This window comes from Varanus komodoensis, unplaced genomic scaffold (assembly GCF_004798865.1).
Source record: "Varanus komodoensis strain SLA01 unplaced genomic scaffold, ASM479886v1 scaffold18_3, whole genome shotgun sequence".
Taxonomy (NCBI): domain Eukaryota; kingdom Metazoa; phylum Chordata; class Lepidosauria; order Squamata; family Varanidae; genus Varanus; species Varanus komodoensis.
This window is the reverse complement of record NW_025335549.1, coordinates 12,811,948-12,828,634: the sequence shown is the minus strand read 5'-3', so window position 1 is coordinate 12,828,634 and position 16,687 is coordinate 12,811,948. Positions and strand designations below refer to the sequence as shown.

The window sequence follows — 16,687 nt, the reverse complement described above, 5'->3', positions numbered from 1 at the left end:
CGCTCGCTGCCTCTCCAACGCGCACAGCTCCAGCGAAGGCGTTGCAAGCGGCGCGTCCGGGGCGCAACGGGAGCGACTCCCTCCGGCGCTAAACAAAGGCGTGGGGATTCGGCTGGCAAGATGAACATCCGCGGGGCTCAGCCGCTCGGGCAGCTGCGGCTTTGGAGGATGCGCCGCGTCGGTTTTGCTTAGAGCGCTGCGAAGTGGGGAGAGAAAGGTGGGCGTTGTTTGGGGATCCGGCTGAAAGAGGCAGGAAGGAACACGGCTCTGCAGTGTCAGCCAGGAGGGATCTTGTAACTCCAGACTGCCTGGCTGCAGACGGGGCCGCGGGATCGCCGCCTCCTCCTGGGAGACTCTTCCTCCTCCTTCGGGTAAGTGGCGCCAACTGCTCGGCGGCGCCCCGTTGCGGGTTGCCCAGCCTTTGATTGGAAAGAGATCCGCGGAAGTCCGGCTGCCGATCCGCGGCACGCATTTCCCGGAAAAGTGAGACGCTTCACAGAATCAGCGGGGCTTACTTCTGAGTAGACACGGACAGGGCTGCAGCGTGCTATCCTACTCGGAAGTAAGCCCCATTTCTTCCAGGAAGGCTTGCTCCCAGGCAAGTGCGTAAAAAGGATTATAGCCTGAAACTTGAGGAGCCAGCTGGAATATTCGAGCCAAGAGAGGTTCTTTCTTTCCTGTTTGGTGTTTCTATGGAATCGGCACAGATCTTTTCAACGCTGTTGTAGCAAAACAAAACGACCTTTATCTTCTTTTGATTTTTACTTCTTTTAAAAGTGCCTTCGGCTCTGAAGTTCCGCTGGACTCTGCTCTCCAGAAAATGCACGTTTTGTGACCCCGAACAGTGCATGAATGAAACACCAGCCATTACAATTCTGCCAGTGTTCTACTCTTTAAATACCCCTGAAGCCTTGCTGGATTTTTGCGAATTGGCAGAACTCTCCGCAGCTAAATGCTAGCAAATGCATTCAAAATTACAATGTTTGGTTTTAATTTCTGTCTGTAGAGCACAGTGCTTGTTGGAGGCCATTTGGTGTTGTGAAAGGTTTTGTTTCTCCACACAACTATATTCATTATTGCAAAACTTCCCTTTTGATATTTTCAATAGTAATTTCTATAGAGTGTCCATTTTTGAAAAGTATGATGAAACAACCCATACATCTTTCTAGACCAAGAACTGCAGGCTGTGATTTGGCTACATGGACTGGAAAAATGGGTTTCGTTGAGACATCATCCTTCTTGTGGCCAAATAAAATGAGAATACAATGAAATTGGAGCATGGATCCGGATGCTTAGACGCTTACACTGGGCACAGTTCTGCCAAAGTGAAGCACTTTTAAGTTCCACTGATTTCAGTATGGGAGCTCCCAACGCAGACTTCATTTTCCACTAAAAAGCAAACAAAACACACACAGCAAGAATCTGTTCAGCAGATATTTACTCAGAAAAAAGTTCAACATAGTGGAACTCATTCCCTAGTAAGTGTGTTACACACTTACCAACAAGAAAGCCTTGTTGAACGCAGAGGGAATAGACACACACACGGTGTTGTTACCTGCTTAGCTCTGGCAAGATCCTGCCCAGGTTTTTTGGTCCATTCATTCATTCCTGGGGTTCCTACTGTGCAGATGTGCACAAGACCCATTAATATTTGCAGGTGAACAGGCCTGTGGCGTCAGAGCATCACCAGAGAGTGGGAGAACCAGAAGTTCTCTTGGTGCCGAAAAAGGGCACTGAATATACCACCTGAGCCTTCTCTCTGTCATTCCCCAGATCGGTTCAACTTGCAAGGTCTGTAACCACAGTAAGGGAAGTATCCTGAACCTCATGAGAGAGACATAATAGCAGCAAGCTTTCACACATCCAGACTGCTACCTTCCCACCCATCTGGGAACATTGATCCAGGGTCTGACTCATCATTTGCAGCAGGCAGGGGGACCATGGCTTGGCAGCACCTGCTTTGTATGCAGGAGGTCTCTGGTTCAGCTCCTGGCATCTCCAGGTTGAGCTAGGAAAGAGTCCTGCCAGAAGCTCTCCAGGCCAGGGTAGGGCAGCAATACCGAACTGGAAAGACTAGTAGCTGCTGCTCATGCTCTTAAGTCTTGAGGTGCACCAGCCAGGAGAGCCTTGGCATGCAGGGCTGAAGCTGCACAGGTTAATAACACAGAGGATTCTTACGGCCAAGCTTGAGAGGGCCTCCCATCAGCCAGATGATGGGCAGCCCACAACATCCCTGCCTCTCCTGAGACAAAGAGGCACCACACCTGACCTAAAGTGACAATGAGCATCAAAAGACAGCAGCAGAAGAATGCACCTGGAAAGTGGCAGGCAGGAGACCAGCAGTGTGGCTCTTAATGTTGGTTGGGCACCTTTCAAGACTGCAGAGAGGCAAAATAGGCAGATCCCTGCCCCAAGGCACCTTCAGACTAGAGCAGCCTATGGAGAAAGCAACGTCAAGAGGGTGGGAGACGAGCGCAGGGGAGCATGTTGTTTTATGCAAGCACACAACTTATTTATGCAACATGCCAGATTGTCTCTTGCAGCCACATAGCGCTATCACCCTTCATGGGCCTTAATAATAAGCAAACAACCACTGAAACTGTGAAGTAACTGTTGGAAGCTGGATATCCCTTCAGGAGAGGAAGTGACAGTCTAGAAGAGAAAGGGTCCGTTGCTCTGCCCAGTTTTAGGGTATCCCTTCTCCTCCATGTACCATAGTTCTCCTGACTGTCTGAGTAGGATTTTCATTGGGATGGAGGGGATGTTGTGAGGAAGAAGAGGCAGGAGGTCCACTTCACAGCCCCATTGATCCAGGGTATATCTGAATCTGAACTGTCTCCCTTAGGATTCCTTCAGCCTCACCCATGGCTTGAATGCAGCCTCCAAAAATTTCTCCGCTGGAATATCACTCTTGGACTGGGAGTGGTTCTACACCCTTGGATTCAAGGCTTTTAAAATCAGCCTTACCCAACCCTGATGCTCTACAGATGTGTTAGATGGCAACCCACATTCTCAGCCCAGCTGGGCATAGCTGTGACTTGGAATGATGGGAAATGTTGCCCAACACACCTGTAGAGCACCAGAGTTGCGCAGAACTGATCTATATCTTACCTTGTAACTGTAAATACGATCAGGGTGGCTAACGAGCAAAACAACATGAGATGAAGCAATAAAAACAATTCATAGTGAAGTAATAAAAAATCCACGGTCAAAACAACAGTTATTAGATGCAGCTCATCTGAGACCTACAGATGAAATCCAGTTGTGCTTGTGTTTCAAAAGCCAAAGAAAATTTTTTAGAGACTCCTCTCTTCTACCCCACAGACAAAGAGCTGGTACTGGGCAGATCTTTGAAAGTGGGCCGGTGTACGTGGAGGGTGCCAGCACCAGCAACCGATGTGGACTGAGAGTTAGCGTTAGGGTTGTGACTCTTAAACAGGCCCCCGGAGATCAGGGGTCAGCCCTGTGTCCTCTTCTCTGCACTGCTAAGAGCATCAAGCCAGGCTTCTGACAGTGATGATCAGTGTCCTGTTCTGTAGGTCATTGGAACCTGAACTAACATGCACAGATACTGAGCACATCATGTATACACTCAACTGTTCATAAGTCCAGGTTTGGTATCCATTATCCCCCCCTCTCCCCGAGAGAGAGAAAGTGAAAGAAGCAGATGCCAGCTAATCGTTAGGATGCTGAGAGCTGTTCAGTAATGAAACAGGCCGCTTCAGGAGGTCATGGACTCTGCTTCACTGGTGGAATTTAAATAGAAGCCTGCGTTGAACTGAGGTTGGACAAGGTGGCCTTTATGATCCATCTCTGTGATTCTGCAGCTAATTAAAAGAACCAGGTGGCAGGAGGTGGGAAGCATTCTGCCCTTGGAAAGCCCGGAGAGCTGCAGGAGCTAGCCCGAATGTCCATTACCTGGATGTCTAGACTCATCTGGTGGAAGACAGCTTCCCTTGAAGAGACAGCTTTAGCTTGCTTGTTTGTGCATGTAGCCTTCATGTGATTAGTGTCAGCAGTGGTTTGTGTACCAAGATATCTGGAGGGTGCTAGGTGGAGGAAAGTGGACTGCTTTGCAGTCGGAAATTACCCCAGACTCCTGTATGTGTATGTGGAGCGTGAGAGGTGGTGAGGTGTCCTTTGTTGAGCATCTCCATGCAGAAATTTGATGGCCTCCTGTTACGAATGCTGTAATGCATCTTGCTTTGGAGACCCTTCACTACATGGAAGTTGGACTACATGATTTCCAGGTGTGCCCCCCCACACACTTCAACACTCTTTGGCTGGTGATGTTTCAAGAGCATTCAAAACTTCTCCCTGGGCTGGCATTGAGGGATGGAATTCTGGGAATGTAGACTTAAGAAGGATCAGAATTATCATTGGCCAAGTAACGTAGGGCAGTCTTGCAGCCTCCAGTTTTCGGACATCATCTGGTCACCATAGGCTTCTTTAGAGGTCTAACAGTGAAGTCTTCCCAAAATCTTGATGCCCAGGCTCCTGCCCCCACTCTGGCATGGAAGGAACAACAGCTGCCTCTGAGAGGGGAAATGAACTCTTGGGAGAGGGAAAAGTGGCATGTTGTGGGGAAAGGAAAGGAAAGGAAAGGAAAGGAAAGGAAAGGAAAGGAAAGGAAAGGAAGCACCTGGGGCCATCCTCGTACTCTGGTTCGGATTGTGGCCCCAGCTTCCTCCTTTCCCCCTCCCTGGTGCTTTGCCTAGATGGCTGGAAATGGCTGTCTAGATAAAAAGGGGGCAAGGAGCACCCCCTTTGAGGTGGGTGAGGTTTAATTGAGTATTCTAAATGCCCAGACCCTTAATAAAATAGTGACATGCTCACCCGTGTTGCTCAGGATACTATTTTCAAGGAGAATTAATGAACATTAATATATGTGGTCTGAAGGCATACAATGTGGCTGAAGATAAACAGGTCCATATCTTCACTGCCTGGAAGGATGGCCACCTGGGTAGTCTGGAAGGAATATGGGAGAGAAATGTACCAAGTAACACTCCACCAGGTACAAATCACCTAGCGACTCTCTGTGCGATGGTTGTCAACATCACATGGCTTTACAGTTATCCGGTATTTCATTGTCCAGTGTGGAATAATGAGACTTCAAAGTCAAGTTGGTGGATGAAAAGACATGGATAGATTTGTGCAGGAATGCCGTGCAGGCAGGTGGGTCCCCTTCCTGCTTCTTCCTGGCCTTGTTCTCATTTGGCCCTTAGAAAGAGCCTGAAGTGGGAGGAGAAAATGAGAAACACAAGGCACTTCCCACGTTTTGCCGAACATGCTTTCCAAAGGGGGGGCACTCAAGGGTTGCTATGTTGGAAGAAAGGTGCAGGAAATGGAGCCGGATCTGACTGTACAGGAAACTAGCTACAGCTGGCGATGGGGCAATTCCCCCTTCCCTTCGTGAGATCCCAGGGAGTAGCGGGTGGTGCATACAGATGGAGGGCTTCCCACTGATACCGATCAGAAAGTATGCTGTACCAACCGTGTAAATTAAAAACTCAGAAGCACCTCTGGGGCATGCAAGGGAGGTCTGCAGAAGCAACATCTGGGCCCCTCATCACTTGCTGTGGGTGAGGCAGAATGCTCATGCAATAAGGTTATAATAATAATACAATAATGATGATGATGTTGATGATGATGATGATGATGATCTGCAGGCAGTCTGTGGCCCAGATCCTGGGCATGTTAGTCTAGCCTGGCATAAGGAAGGTTCCTCAGGGGGCTTTGGTGCCTCCCAGGTTGCAAATTGGCCATGCTGGATGCAGGCATATGGAAGCTGCAGGTCAACCGTTTGGCAGAAACGTGGGAAGGAAGGGTTGTCCCGAGGCATTATGTTGAAGGGGGCAGCTGCTGTGTCCTTCCCTGGCAATGTTTATCTACTTACCCGAGCAGGACCATTTTGCGTGTCAGCAGCTCTTTCTGCAGCTTTCAAGGAAGGAACATGTCCTTTCTGCAGGTGAGATCCTGGAACTCCCCACCCAGGTGCTGGGGCCTGCTTTCACTCCGAGTTGCCCTGGCCCAGTATTGATCAGAAGTGGCTTCACAGGGTGTCTGGCAGGAGCTTTTCCTGCCTACCTGGAGATGCCAGGATCAACCCTGGGCCTTCTTGCATGCAGCTGTGACGGTGCAGTAGCCAAGCATTTCACCTGCTTGTAGTGGCTTGCCAGGTGTATGGAAATGTGCTTGTGTGTACCATGCAGACAGGTGCTTTTGATTGTGGCAAGGCATGAAATGCAAAGTAACCCTCCCTCTGCAGCATCTTTCCCTGCCCCCTTAAACGTTCACCCTGCGGTGTGGCCAGCATCAATTTCACCTGTACATCCCTCTGATGTGCAGAGTTCAGTCTTTGAGAAGGGGGTGCAAAGCAGCACAGCGCCTGTTCCTGATCCTTCCGCAGATTTTGCCATTGTTTTGGGGGCCTTTCCAGCTGCGTTCACTCCAGGAGCTTACCACCGATTTGTCAGCGCTGAACACACTTCTGTTGCTGGGTGTTCACACTTGACCAGCAGTTGTTTGGTGCTCAATTAGCCCCAGAAAAACTAAGCATGACTTACAGAATTTATTTATTTAAACCGTTTCTATGCTGCCCCTTTCGCAAAAAGCCTTGAGGCGGCTCACAATCATAAATAAACAATTATATAATTAGACTTAAAAAACCGGACACATCTCGGCACGTACATAAAAACCCCAATAAATACAGTCAATAAATTAACAATTAAAATAACTTTTAAATGAAAAGGTCTTGGCCTGGTGCCGAAAAACAAATAACGACAGCGCCAGGCGGACCTCTCTGGGGAGCGCATTCCATAGGTGGGGTGCCACCACAGAGAAGGCCCTCCTCCGGGTACTCACCCTGCTAATATCCTTCACAGAGGGCTCCCAGAGAAGGGCCTCTGCCACCGATCTCAAGGGGTGGGAGGGCATATATGGACGCAAGCGTTCCTTTAGATAACCAGGTCCCAAGCCGTTGAGGGCTTTATAGGTGATAACCAACACCTATAAAATGAAAGAAAGACCCCCACGGGGCTTTACCATTACAGCCAAGCACGCTGGAAAGAACCAGATTAACAGCATGGGTCGTTCTGCGGTAGAGACTGGCTGCCTCAGTCTTCCTGGAAGGAGATATTTGGAATGGTCTCCAGAATGCCTTGCTTTAAGGACAGAATAGAAGCTTACAAGGCACCCTGCTCTATGAAGTCTGCTCTATGGAGTGCCAGTGTGGTGTGGTGGTTAAGAGCGTGGGACTGGGACTCAGACGATCCGGGTTCAAGTCCCCGCTCGGCCATAGAACCAGCTGGGTGACTTAGGGCCAGTCACAGACTCTCAGCCCAACCTGCCTCACAGGGTTGTTGTTGTGGGGTTAAGATGGAGGAGGAGATGTGAGCTGCCTTGAGCCCTTTGGGGGAAAAGGCAGGATATACATTGAAATTGAAAATTAAATGAAGTCTGGGGTAAAGCAGGCAGGAAGAACGGCTGCAAAGTGCAACAGAAGAAAGTGTCATTTCTGTGAGAGCAGAACTGTAAGAGCTGCTTCTGGAGAAGGAGCTGCAAAAGAGCATGATCCAGCCTAGACCAGCAAGAAAGCACCCACTGGTTGCATCTGGACAGCTCATTCTCTGATCCCCCAAACCTCAACAGGGGCTTGCAACAGCCCCCAGCGCTCTTAGCTGGAATGCCCCATTGCCACGCTGGCTAGGGCACGCCAACTACAAGTATGGGGATGGTTGAGGGCATTTGGTTGGGAAAGGCTGCTGCAAGCCCCAGTTGGGCAGATGGAAAACAAACTTTTTTCTGACCTATTCCCCCATGCTTGACTTCATCAAACGCTTTTTGGTTTGCTCAAGCCACAGTCCCTTGTTAGACCAAACTGTTGTTTAAGTGAGCAGGATTGTAAGCCAGGTTCAAATGCTGATTTGCAGCCCTCATTTAGTGGGCTTGCTCAAGGCACATTGTTTGCTGGGTCAGACCTAAGTGCAAACTATGGTTTGATCAAACCAGCAAGTTTTGAACAAGCTGAGTGCCGAAAGGGTGGCGGAAGGGTGTGCATGAACACAGAATTTATTCATCCTCTAAAGTATGACTTAGAAGAAGAATGGAAACATGTAGCCTTCCGAATGTTGTTGGACTGCAAGGCTCATCATCCCCCACTATTGGCTATGCAAGCGAGGGCTGATGGAAGCTGCAGGTCCACAACATCTGAAAGTTCACATATTTGCAACTTCTGGTTTAGAAGGATGGAGAATGTGAGGTATGAATGGAAACTGTATGGTATACAGGAGTTCTCACAAGGTGCCAGAAATTCCCTAGTCTAGCAACATTTTTGTCTCCTGTCAAAGTTCCCTCAGTTTCATCCTCAAAGCAACCCTGTGAAGGAGGGCAAGCTGAGAGATAATGATTGGTCCCAGATCATCCACTATGGTGGAAATTTGAACCCAGGATGGCAAGGCCTGGATTACTGTTCCTCTTGTCCAACAAAAACTGAATGAGTCCACGTATGCTCAGGTTTCATTCTGTTTGGTCGCTTGGGTTTCGGTGGTGCGAAATGCCTTCTCAGGGTTGTTTTTGTACTTATGCAGACCAAAGGAGGAGTCCCCCCCCAGCTGATAACAATCTTTTGTTTCTCACCTCTGATTCTGATGGCACCCAGCACCTGAATTTGCTGTTGGTGGCAGCAATGCCATCATTGGCCACCTGGCTAAGCACTGCCAACTACAATTTCCCACTAGGGGCTAAATAAGAGGCCTATTTTTGGTGCCTACCTGAAAATGAAGAGTTGAACAAAACCTCAAGTGCCTGATGGGCGTCAGAACCCCATCCGGGTTGTTGTGTTTGGCTTGGAGGGCCGCGGAGTCTGCAGGTCTGGTCTACTAAATAAAACATTTCTTGGTGGAAGTTTTCCATTTGCTAAGACAACAGCTTGAGACAAAAAACAAACAAAAATTGCAAGGTGTATTTATTCAGGTAGCTCCTTCAAGAAGGCTGATGTAGTGAAATAAAAGGCCTTTTCCAGCAGCACACTTGGCATAACATAGTTGCATAGATTGTTTGTGTATATGTGTGTTGATGGCAACTTTAAAGCAAATCTGCCAACAGAAAGAACAAGCCTCGCATAGCCAGATTTTGCATCTGCCTTTCTCTGCTTTTCAATATATGGTTCTCCCGAGACCAGAGAGGTCTGAATTGCGGGTCTGCCTTATACATGAGCCTTTTGATTCAATCCGGCACATGCAAAGCTATGTTTTGAGTATGCAGACATGCATAAATGTATGCCCAGACTGAGTGCAGAAGTAACCAGCCTGGGAGTTTTTTCTTTTTTTCCCTTTCCCTTTTCTTTCCCTTTCACATTTCTTCTTTTCCTTCTACTTTTATTTGCTTTACTAAGAATTTCCCAACTGTCAGAGCAGCACAGCAATGGAACCTATTACCTGGGGAAATTGCAGGCTCTCCCACACTGGAGACATTCAGAAAGCATCTGGACAGTCACTTAAGTGGGATGGTGTCACTTAAGTGCCTGCAGTAGCAGGGGGTTGAACCCAATGGCCTTCTGGCCCCTTCTAACTCTGCTATTCTATGAAATAAAGCAAGTTTAGGCACAAAAAGGGTTCTTTAAAAATAGCATTGAGATCATTAAAAGGTGAATTTGATTAAACTGAAAGATTCCTCCCTTTGGATCGATCCCCCATCCTGCCATTGCTTTGGGGGTTTTGGAAAGATACTGTCAACTGACATATTTTTATCTTATTTTACTGTTGTTATTTGTGAAGCGTCCCGAGACGTTAGTGATGGGATGGTATACACAAGTTTTAAATAAATAGGTAGAGTGGTGCAGCTGGACTGGATCATGGGGACAAAATTCACAGCTACGCAGCCCCAAATCCCCACTTAGAGGGCAGCGGACAAAGGAAGCAATAGATAGAAATCCATTTCTCCCCCGTGGCCATGATGGTACTTTGATTTAGTCCAGGCGGAACGCATGCATCATTTCTTCTTTTTGGTCAGGGTTTGCCAACCATTTTTCTTGTTGTTCTAACACAGGAATGTTGAAGGAGTTGAAAGCAGGGAAGGACACTTGGATGTGGGGCGGGGCGGGGGAACAGAATGCTAGCTGCATTCTGCCTACACAAGTTGTTCTAGCTGTAGTAATGCATGTCCCTCACCCAGCTGCACCTCTATCAAGCAGCCTGCAGCCAGCAGGGGTGAGGATTTTCTGGAAAAAGCAGAATGGAGCATTTTCTGGAAAATGTTCAACACTCTAAATAATGAGTTAGTTCTACTACCCCTTTGTAGTAGCTTCCTGGATGCTTCCCCATCCTTGCATTGTTAGCATGCTCCTGTTCCTAATACTGACATTGACCAGCTGTCTTTCTTGCATCACGTCAGGGTTTTCGCCGTAGTAAAGTCACGTGCTCGTCTTCTTGTGTTTTGACATAATGGCTTAGCTCAAGGTAGCCACAAGCGCTGGGTGACTAGCGAATCTTACGCAAACACTTCTCTCTTCCTGAGCTGAAGAGGAGAAATGCAGCACTTATCAAGGATGGTGAAGCAAGCAGTAATCACAGCCTTTGTTTCTGTTTTCCTTCAATTTGTTACTAAGGCATCATAGCTGCAGAGGGCAAGTGCAGCGTGCATAAGCTTGGACCAGACCCAGCCTGGAACCAGCAGACAGGAAGGGGGCTCCAGATGCTATTTTCCATTCCCCCGGGGCAGCCGAGCACTAGGATTTGTCTTTGCTTCCCTTGGGAAAACACTGTATGCATGTCCATATATATATTTACCCATCTAACACGATTGACTTCTGTATGGCAGCCCAGATGGTGTTTATGGATAAATGCAGATGTTTATGGCGAGGAAAATTTTCCATGGGAAAATATCCCATCGGAACACTTTGTGGGGCAGTTTTCACGCCACATCACTGCTTGAGAGAACTGATGCTTGGCCTGAGAACACCCATCAGCCTCTGACAGACAGGTCTGTTCCAGGACACCAGAGAAGAGTGGGCCGCAGCAGTCGCACGAACTGCCTCTGTTTGTTTATTCCTCATATTTATATCCAGTGTTTTCTGCTGGAAGGAGCATGAGGTTCCCTACAGGATACTCCTCCATTTTAGACCCATGGCAGTCCAGTGAGGGATATCCAGCAGCAACCCCATGCCTGGCCCCAGGTCACCCAGCAGTCTTCACGTCCGCACAGGGACGAGAACTCCTGAGCCCCAGCCCAGCTTTCTAACCCTACGCCACACAGGCGCTCTGGACAAACATCTGCAGATAGTCTACACTAAGCTGACACTCCTCAATCCCAAGTATGAGTCATGCAGCATTCGTCTCCCATCTACATGTGCTGCTGTATCCTCCTTCAGTTGTTTTCCTGTGCCAGATTTTCAGTTGTAAGGCCATCAGGGCGGGGACCTGCTTCCTACTTTGGAGACACCATGGGCATGGATGGTACTTTGTACCATCCTCCCTCCCTCTTCCTCTGCCATTTGCATACTTAAAGACCCCTGGTGTTCCTTTCTGCCCTGACTCTTGGCAAGGAAATTCTGTCTGGCATGGGTTGAGGTAGGGAAATCTGCAAACTTTGCAGGAAAGGCTTGAGGCCAGAAAGACCCAACAAAGCAGGTTTCTGTCTTTATGCAAATGGAATCTGCACTTCTGATAATGAAATATCCCCTCCCTGGTCCGTGGAGCTACAGGGAATCTTAACATCATGGCATTCTCCTCTTTCATCATGACATACCCATTGGAAGCTGGAACAGGGCTCCTCAAAACCGAGCACCTGACCATTGGAAATAATCTGTGAGGCTGACAATGTTAGAATATGTTAAATTCCTCATGCGGTTCCCTGCGCGTCCACGGCTGCATATTGCAATGGCTTTGATGTCAGGTTTAAGCTCCGTTGTATAGTGCTGTGGCCAAGCAGCCCATCTTCAAAAGCAGCCGTGGTGGTGAACCAGCCAGAGCTGGGAAAAAGTCTCTCTCAGCCGCCGGGGTCCTTTGGGACTCCAGCTACAAGGATCTAGGAGTCCTCCTGGACAACAGACCTGGTTTTTCAGGGGAGTGTGATCCCATGCAGGAGAGGCGGAGAGCCTGTCTTGCGGCCTCGGGAATTTCTCATCCACAGGAGCTGCCTTCTTGCCCAAACAATTCTGCTCTGTTACCTTGGCTTGTCACCTCATCTGCTCTGAGGAGGGATATAAATGAAAGGGAAACATGTTATTTCCTAACGGCAGACAGAACACTCAGTTCAGTGAGGATATTCCAGAGTAAATGGCTGGAAAACTTGTAGCCTTCCCTGCTCCTTCTCCAACAGTTTTTTTTTTTTCTGGCTATTGCTCCAAATGGCATCATCACCAGCACCATAAATAAGGGGAAAAAAATATAAAACAGCATGTGAATTAAAAAGGAATACTGATTTTAAAAGAAATGTGTAAAATAAAACACAGACACCTAGGATCTTAATGAAAAGAAGCCAAGGAAGCATCAAAGAGAAAATGATTAAATGGATAAATGACGTTTATCAAACCAAAGAGTTCTTTTCCATAGCTAGTATTCGCTACTACTTTCCAAGATTTAGGCGTGCACGTTCTTTCTTTCTAACTTCCTAATACTTTCTTAAGGGCATTTCCCTTTCTGAAAAATTGCAGAATTTAGAGCGGGGATTTGCCCGCATGTCAGGCTGAAGCTGAGTCTTTGCTTTTGGCCTGCCTTCTGCATGCTAGGCTTTGTGGTTAGAAACGAGGCAACGCAAGCTGCATTATTTCAGAGGCTTCTGGCGCGCAGTATTGCCTGCCGTTCACTATTCAAATTTGAACGAGAAGCGGAAGGCCCCGGGCTCCCCGAGAAGGGCTGCTTCTGTCAGAATTCGCTGTTGCTTTACATACTGGGTCAGATGTTAGATCCTGTGTTACAACAGGAAACAAACAGCTGGAATGTCTGCTTTCTTTCCATGCTGCAGATGTTTTGTCTCCTTTCACTATACCCGGGGGACGTCGAACTCTTCTGCGTGTGTTGGCTTTATGTGCTTAATTCCCATGTGACTTGCCTTCCCACTCCGAGGGCAAAGGGTCAGCTTTGCGTCCTTGGAGCAGTTTTACTTGTCCGAGTGAGATCTTCAAGGTTCTCTTTCACTGAAGCTGTTCCTCTGCAGTCTTCCCCAACTAAATGTGTTACAGCCAGGCGTTGTAGTTCAAGATAACTGGAGGGGGCCAGCTACAGGACGGTGGGACACTTGATATAATGAGAATATATCAAAGTATATATCAAATGTAAATATCAGCCAAGAATACCATCTAGACCAATGTTGCCTCCCAGGTAGGATATCAAGGAGAGGGCTTTTACTTCAATGGACCTTTCTAACTGGTGTGATCAGGAGCCAAATCTGCACCCTTTTACGTGCAAAGCATTTTCTGTGGTCCCTTCCAGGACCAGCATTGTCTTTTTCTCATGTTCTTAGAAGCCTCTGGTTCCGTTGTGTGGTAGAGGCCTTGCAGAGTCCCAGATAAACATACACAGCTGAAGGGGTGGGTCTGTGCAGAAAAGGCTCAATTTTGGGCAGCTTCTCTCAAATCCTACGCAGCAAAAATCAGCAGGCAGCAATCTGGGTCGCAACTGGAGTGGGCGGGTGGAGCAATACTGCTTGGAAGATAGGATAAATCAGTTGGATTTGATCCCGATTAGCCATCGTTAGGGTAAACCCATTGGCGTCAATGGAACTTTAGTAGGTCATGACTAACTTAAGCCCCATTGATTTAAGTGAGCCTATTCAAAGTATGGCTGAACCTGGATCTAGCCCGTTTTCTATAATCCGGAATTCCTTTGTGAATAGGGAGTCTATTTTCTTTGAATGGAACAATACCTAATAGAATATCTCTTTCCCTGCTCCTGTTTTCTTCAGGAGAAAGACCATGAGGCAAGCGACATCCAGGGAGGATCACTGGAATGTACTTCTTAAGGAGACCAGGGCTTCCTGACTTTCAATGTGTGGAGTCCACTTAACTGGGCCTTGGGAAGCGTGGAGCTGGAATGGGAAACCACAGTAACCACACCTGTGTGACAGATGACTCCTTCAAGTACAACCTCTATGGAGCAGTCTATAGCATAGTGTTCATCCTTGGCCTGATCACCAACTGCGCCTCTCTGTTTGTCTTCTGCTTCCGCATCAAAATGAGGAGCGAGACGACCATTTTCATGACAAACCTGGCTGTCTCTGACTTGCTCTTTGTCTTCACTCTTCCTTTCAAGATCTTCTACAACTTCAACCGGCACTGGCCATTTGGGGACCCCTTATGCAAGATTTCGGGCACGGCCTTCTTGACCAACATCTATGGGAGCATGCTGTTCCTGACCTGCATCAGCGTCGACCGGTTCCTCGCCATCGTTTACCCATTTCGATCCCGCACTGTTCGGACGAGAAGGAATGCAGCCATTGTGTGTGCTGGAGTGTGGATTTTGGTCCTCAGTGGGGGGATCTCAGCCTCTTTGTTTTCCACCACCAACATCACCAACACAAGCACGACATGTTTCGAAGGCTTTTCCAAAAGCATATGGAAGACCTACTTATCTAAGATTACAATATTTATTGAAGTGGTGGGCTTCATTATTCCTCTCATGCTCAACCTGACCTGCTCGTCGCTGGTGCTCAGGACTCTCCGAAAGCCCGCCACTCTCTCCCAGATCGGCACAAACAAGGAGAAGGTGCTGAAGATGATTGTTGTCCATGTGGCCATCTTTGTGGTGTGCTTCGTACCCTACAACTCCATTCTTTTCCTGTACGCCCTTGTGCGTTCTCAGGCCATTGCAAACTGTTCCTTGGAGAAGTTTGCAAGAACCTTCTACCCAATCACACTGTGCATTGCTACCCTCAACTGTTGCTTTGATCCGTTCATCTACTATTTCACCTCAGAATCCTTCCAGAAATCTTTCTACATAAACCCCCACCTCAAAAACGATTCCCTTTTCAAGACTGAAACCCCTCTAACCAAGGTGCCCCTGCCAGCGATAGAGGAGGAGATGAGTGACCAGGCCATTACAAATGGGACAGATCTCACGTCAGAATCACACTTCTGATTCTGAAATTCCCTGCACCTTTGAAGGCTTGGAATTGAACTGCAAGGAATTCCATGCAACCTTCTGCCTGAAAGGTTTGGAACTATGAAAACTGAGAGTCATGCAAGAAATGTGCGTTTGTGTGCACATGTGTGCATGCATACAAACAGGCAGTAAAATCTCTCCCTGCCCTCTAAACCAGTTGTCATAGATTAACTCAAGTCTCACTGCCCATATGTATGTTTTGCTTTTCAAGCAATGAACAAATAAAATATTTCACCTTGTCTTGATGTTTACTACAGCTGATTATTTGGGGTTCCTACATATTTTCTTACATTTGACATATTGCAGTGTCAAATGCTCCAGCCTGTCTCCTGACTTGCTATCTCACTCACCAGTGAGCTTAGAGTGGAGTGTGCATTTCCCCTCTCCCAATTTTAGCCTCCGGAAGACCCTGCCTTGAATCTTGGCTAATCTCCAAGACAAGAGGGGGCTGACCTATGCACTTCCCCTGTAGCATTCCCCCTTGTGAGAGAAGGTATTTCTTCTCTCGAGCCACCTTAGAGGAAGTGATCAATGCTCAGCATCAGAATGCATTTGGAAGAGGTCTCTAACAGGGATGTGCCACCATCCTTTTTAAATGTCTGAGCTGGCTGTTATTGTTATTGTTGTGCTTTCCCTTTGAGTCTCTATTTCTGGTTCTGAATTCAAAAGGACAATTAGCAGACAACAATGAACGAATGAATGGATATTTCCATTGCATTGCTGGCTGGCTGAACTTCCTCTAACATTTGCATGCAAACTCCCCATGATATTAATCCTGTTAGCCTGAAGTTGTGGCAGGGAATACAGATATTTTATTTCTGGATTAATTTATTCCTTCATTATGCACCTATTTAATACATTTGTAGCCCACTCTTCAGCCTGAAAGATTCCCAGAGCAACGGTCAGATCTGTAAATTAGAAGAAAATCCTTGCCTTTGGGCTCATGGTCTACAAAAAGGCATGGCTAAGAAAGAAAATGGGACAGAGAGAAAAAATGGGTAAGAAGAAATTTCTTAATGTGATATAGTTGTTGTAATGTCCAGCTAGGATGCTGTGACACAGCCAAGCATTGTTGGTTTGCTCTCAGGGCCAGCTGGAATGGAAATTGCTTGGAAGAAGAGGAGCCCAAAACAGAAAAAAGCTGGGCACAGCTGAGCAGGTAGAAAGGTCTTGCTTCCTCTCAGCCTTGTTGGCAACCTGATGGGTTGGCTGCTGCATGATGGGATGTCCAGAGGCTCTCCGGACTGCTGATGAGGGCCCACTGCTGGGTACCGGGGTCTTTTAAATAAATTATAATCTGGGCCATTGGAAAAGAAGCTTCTAAGTCTTGTTCCTTCTCCAAGGAGTTCAGGCTCTGCTTGGCTTTCAGCCTCACAGCAAACCAGAAAGAAAGGTTAGGCTGGGAGAGATCAGTGGCCACAGTGGCTTAAAACAGTGCACTGTTGAGCATTCAAGCCATGGTGGGCAGTTGCTGAGGCTTATCATGTTGCAAGGGTTAAACAACCCTCACAGAACCCTATGACAGGCCATTGATGGAACCGCCATGACCACCATCACCTGCCATGGCATATTAGAGCCATGATGGATTG

At 47.6% G+C, this 16,687-nt stretch overlaps 1 protein-coding gene across 1 annotated transcript; it reads left to right on the top strand.

The window, feature by feature from the left end:
- The first annotated feature begins 235 nt into the window (after positions 1 to 235).
- On the top strand, positions 236 to 15,316 carry LPAR4 (lysophosphatidic acid receptor 4). Its single transcript, XM_044427543.1, has 2 exons — positions 236 to 371; positions 13,903 to 15,316. The coding sequence occupies exon 2, from the start codon at positions 14,031 to 14,033 to the stop codon at positions 15,072 to 15,074; it is 1,044 nt and encodes a 347-aa protein (XP_044283478.1). The 5' UTR covers positions 236 to 371; positions 13,903 to 14,030; the 3' UTR covers positions 15,075 to 15,316.
- Positions 15,317 to 16,687: the final 1,371 nt, after the last annotated feature.

Bases quoted from the DNA above. Each gene is read 5' to 3' on its own strand.
- LPAR4 (XM_044427543.1), top strand. From the start codon at position 14,031: ATGGGAAACCACAGTAACCACACCTGTGTGACAGATGACTCCTTCAAG.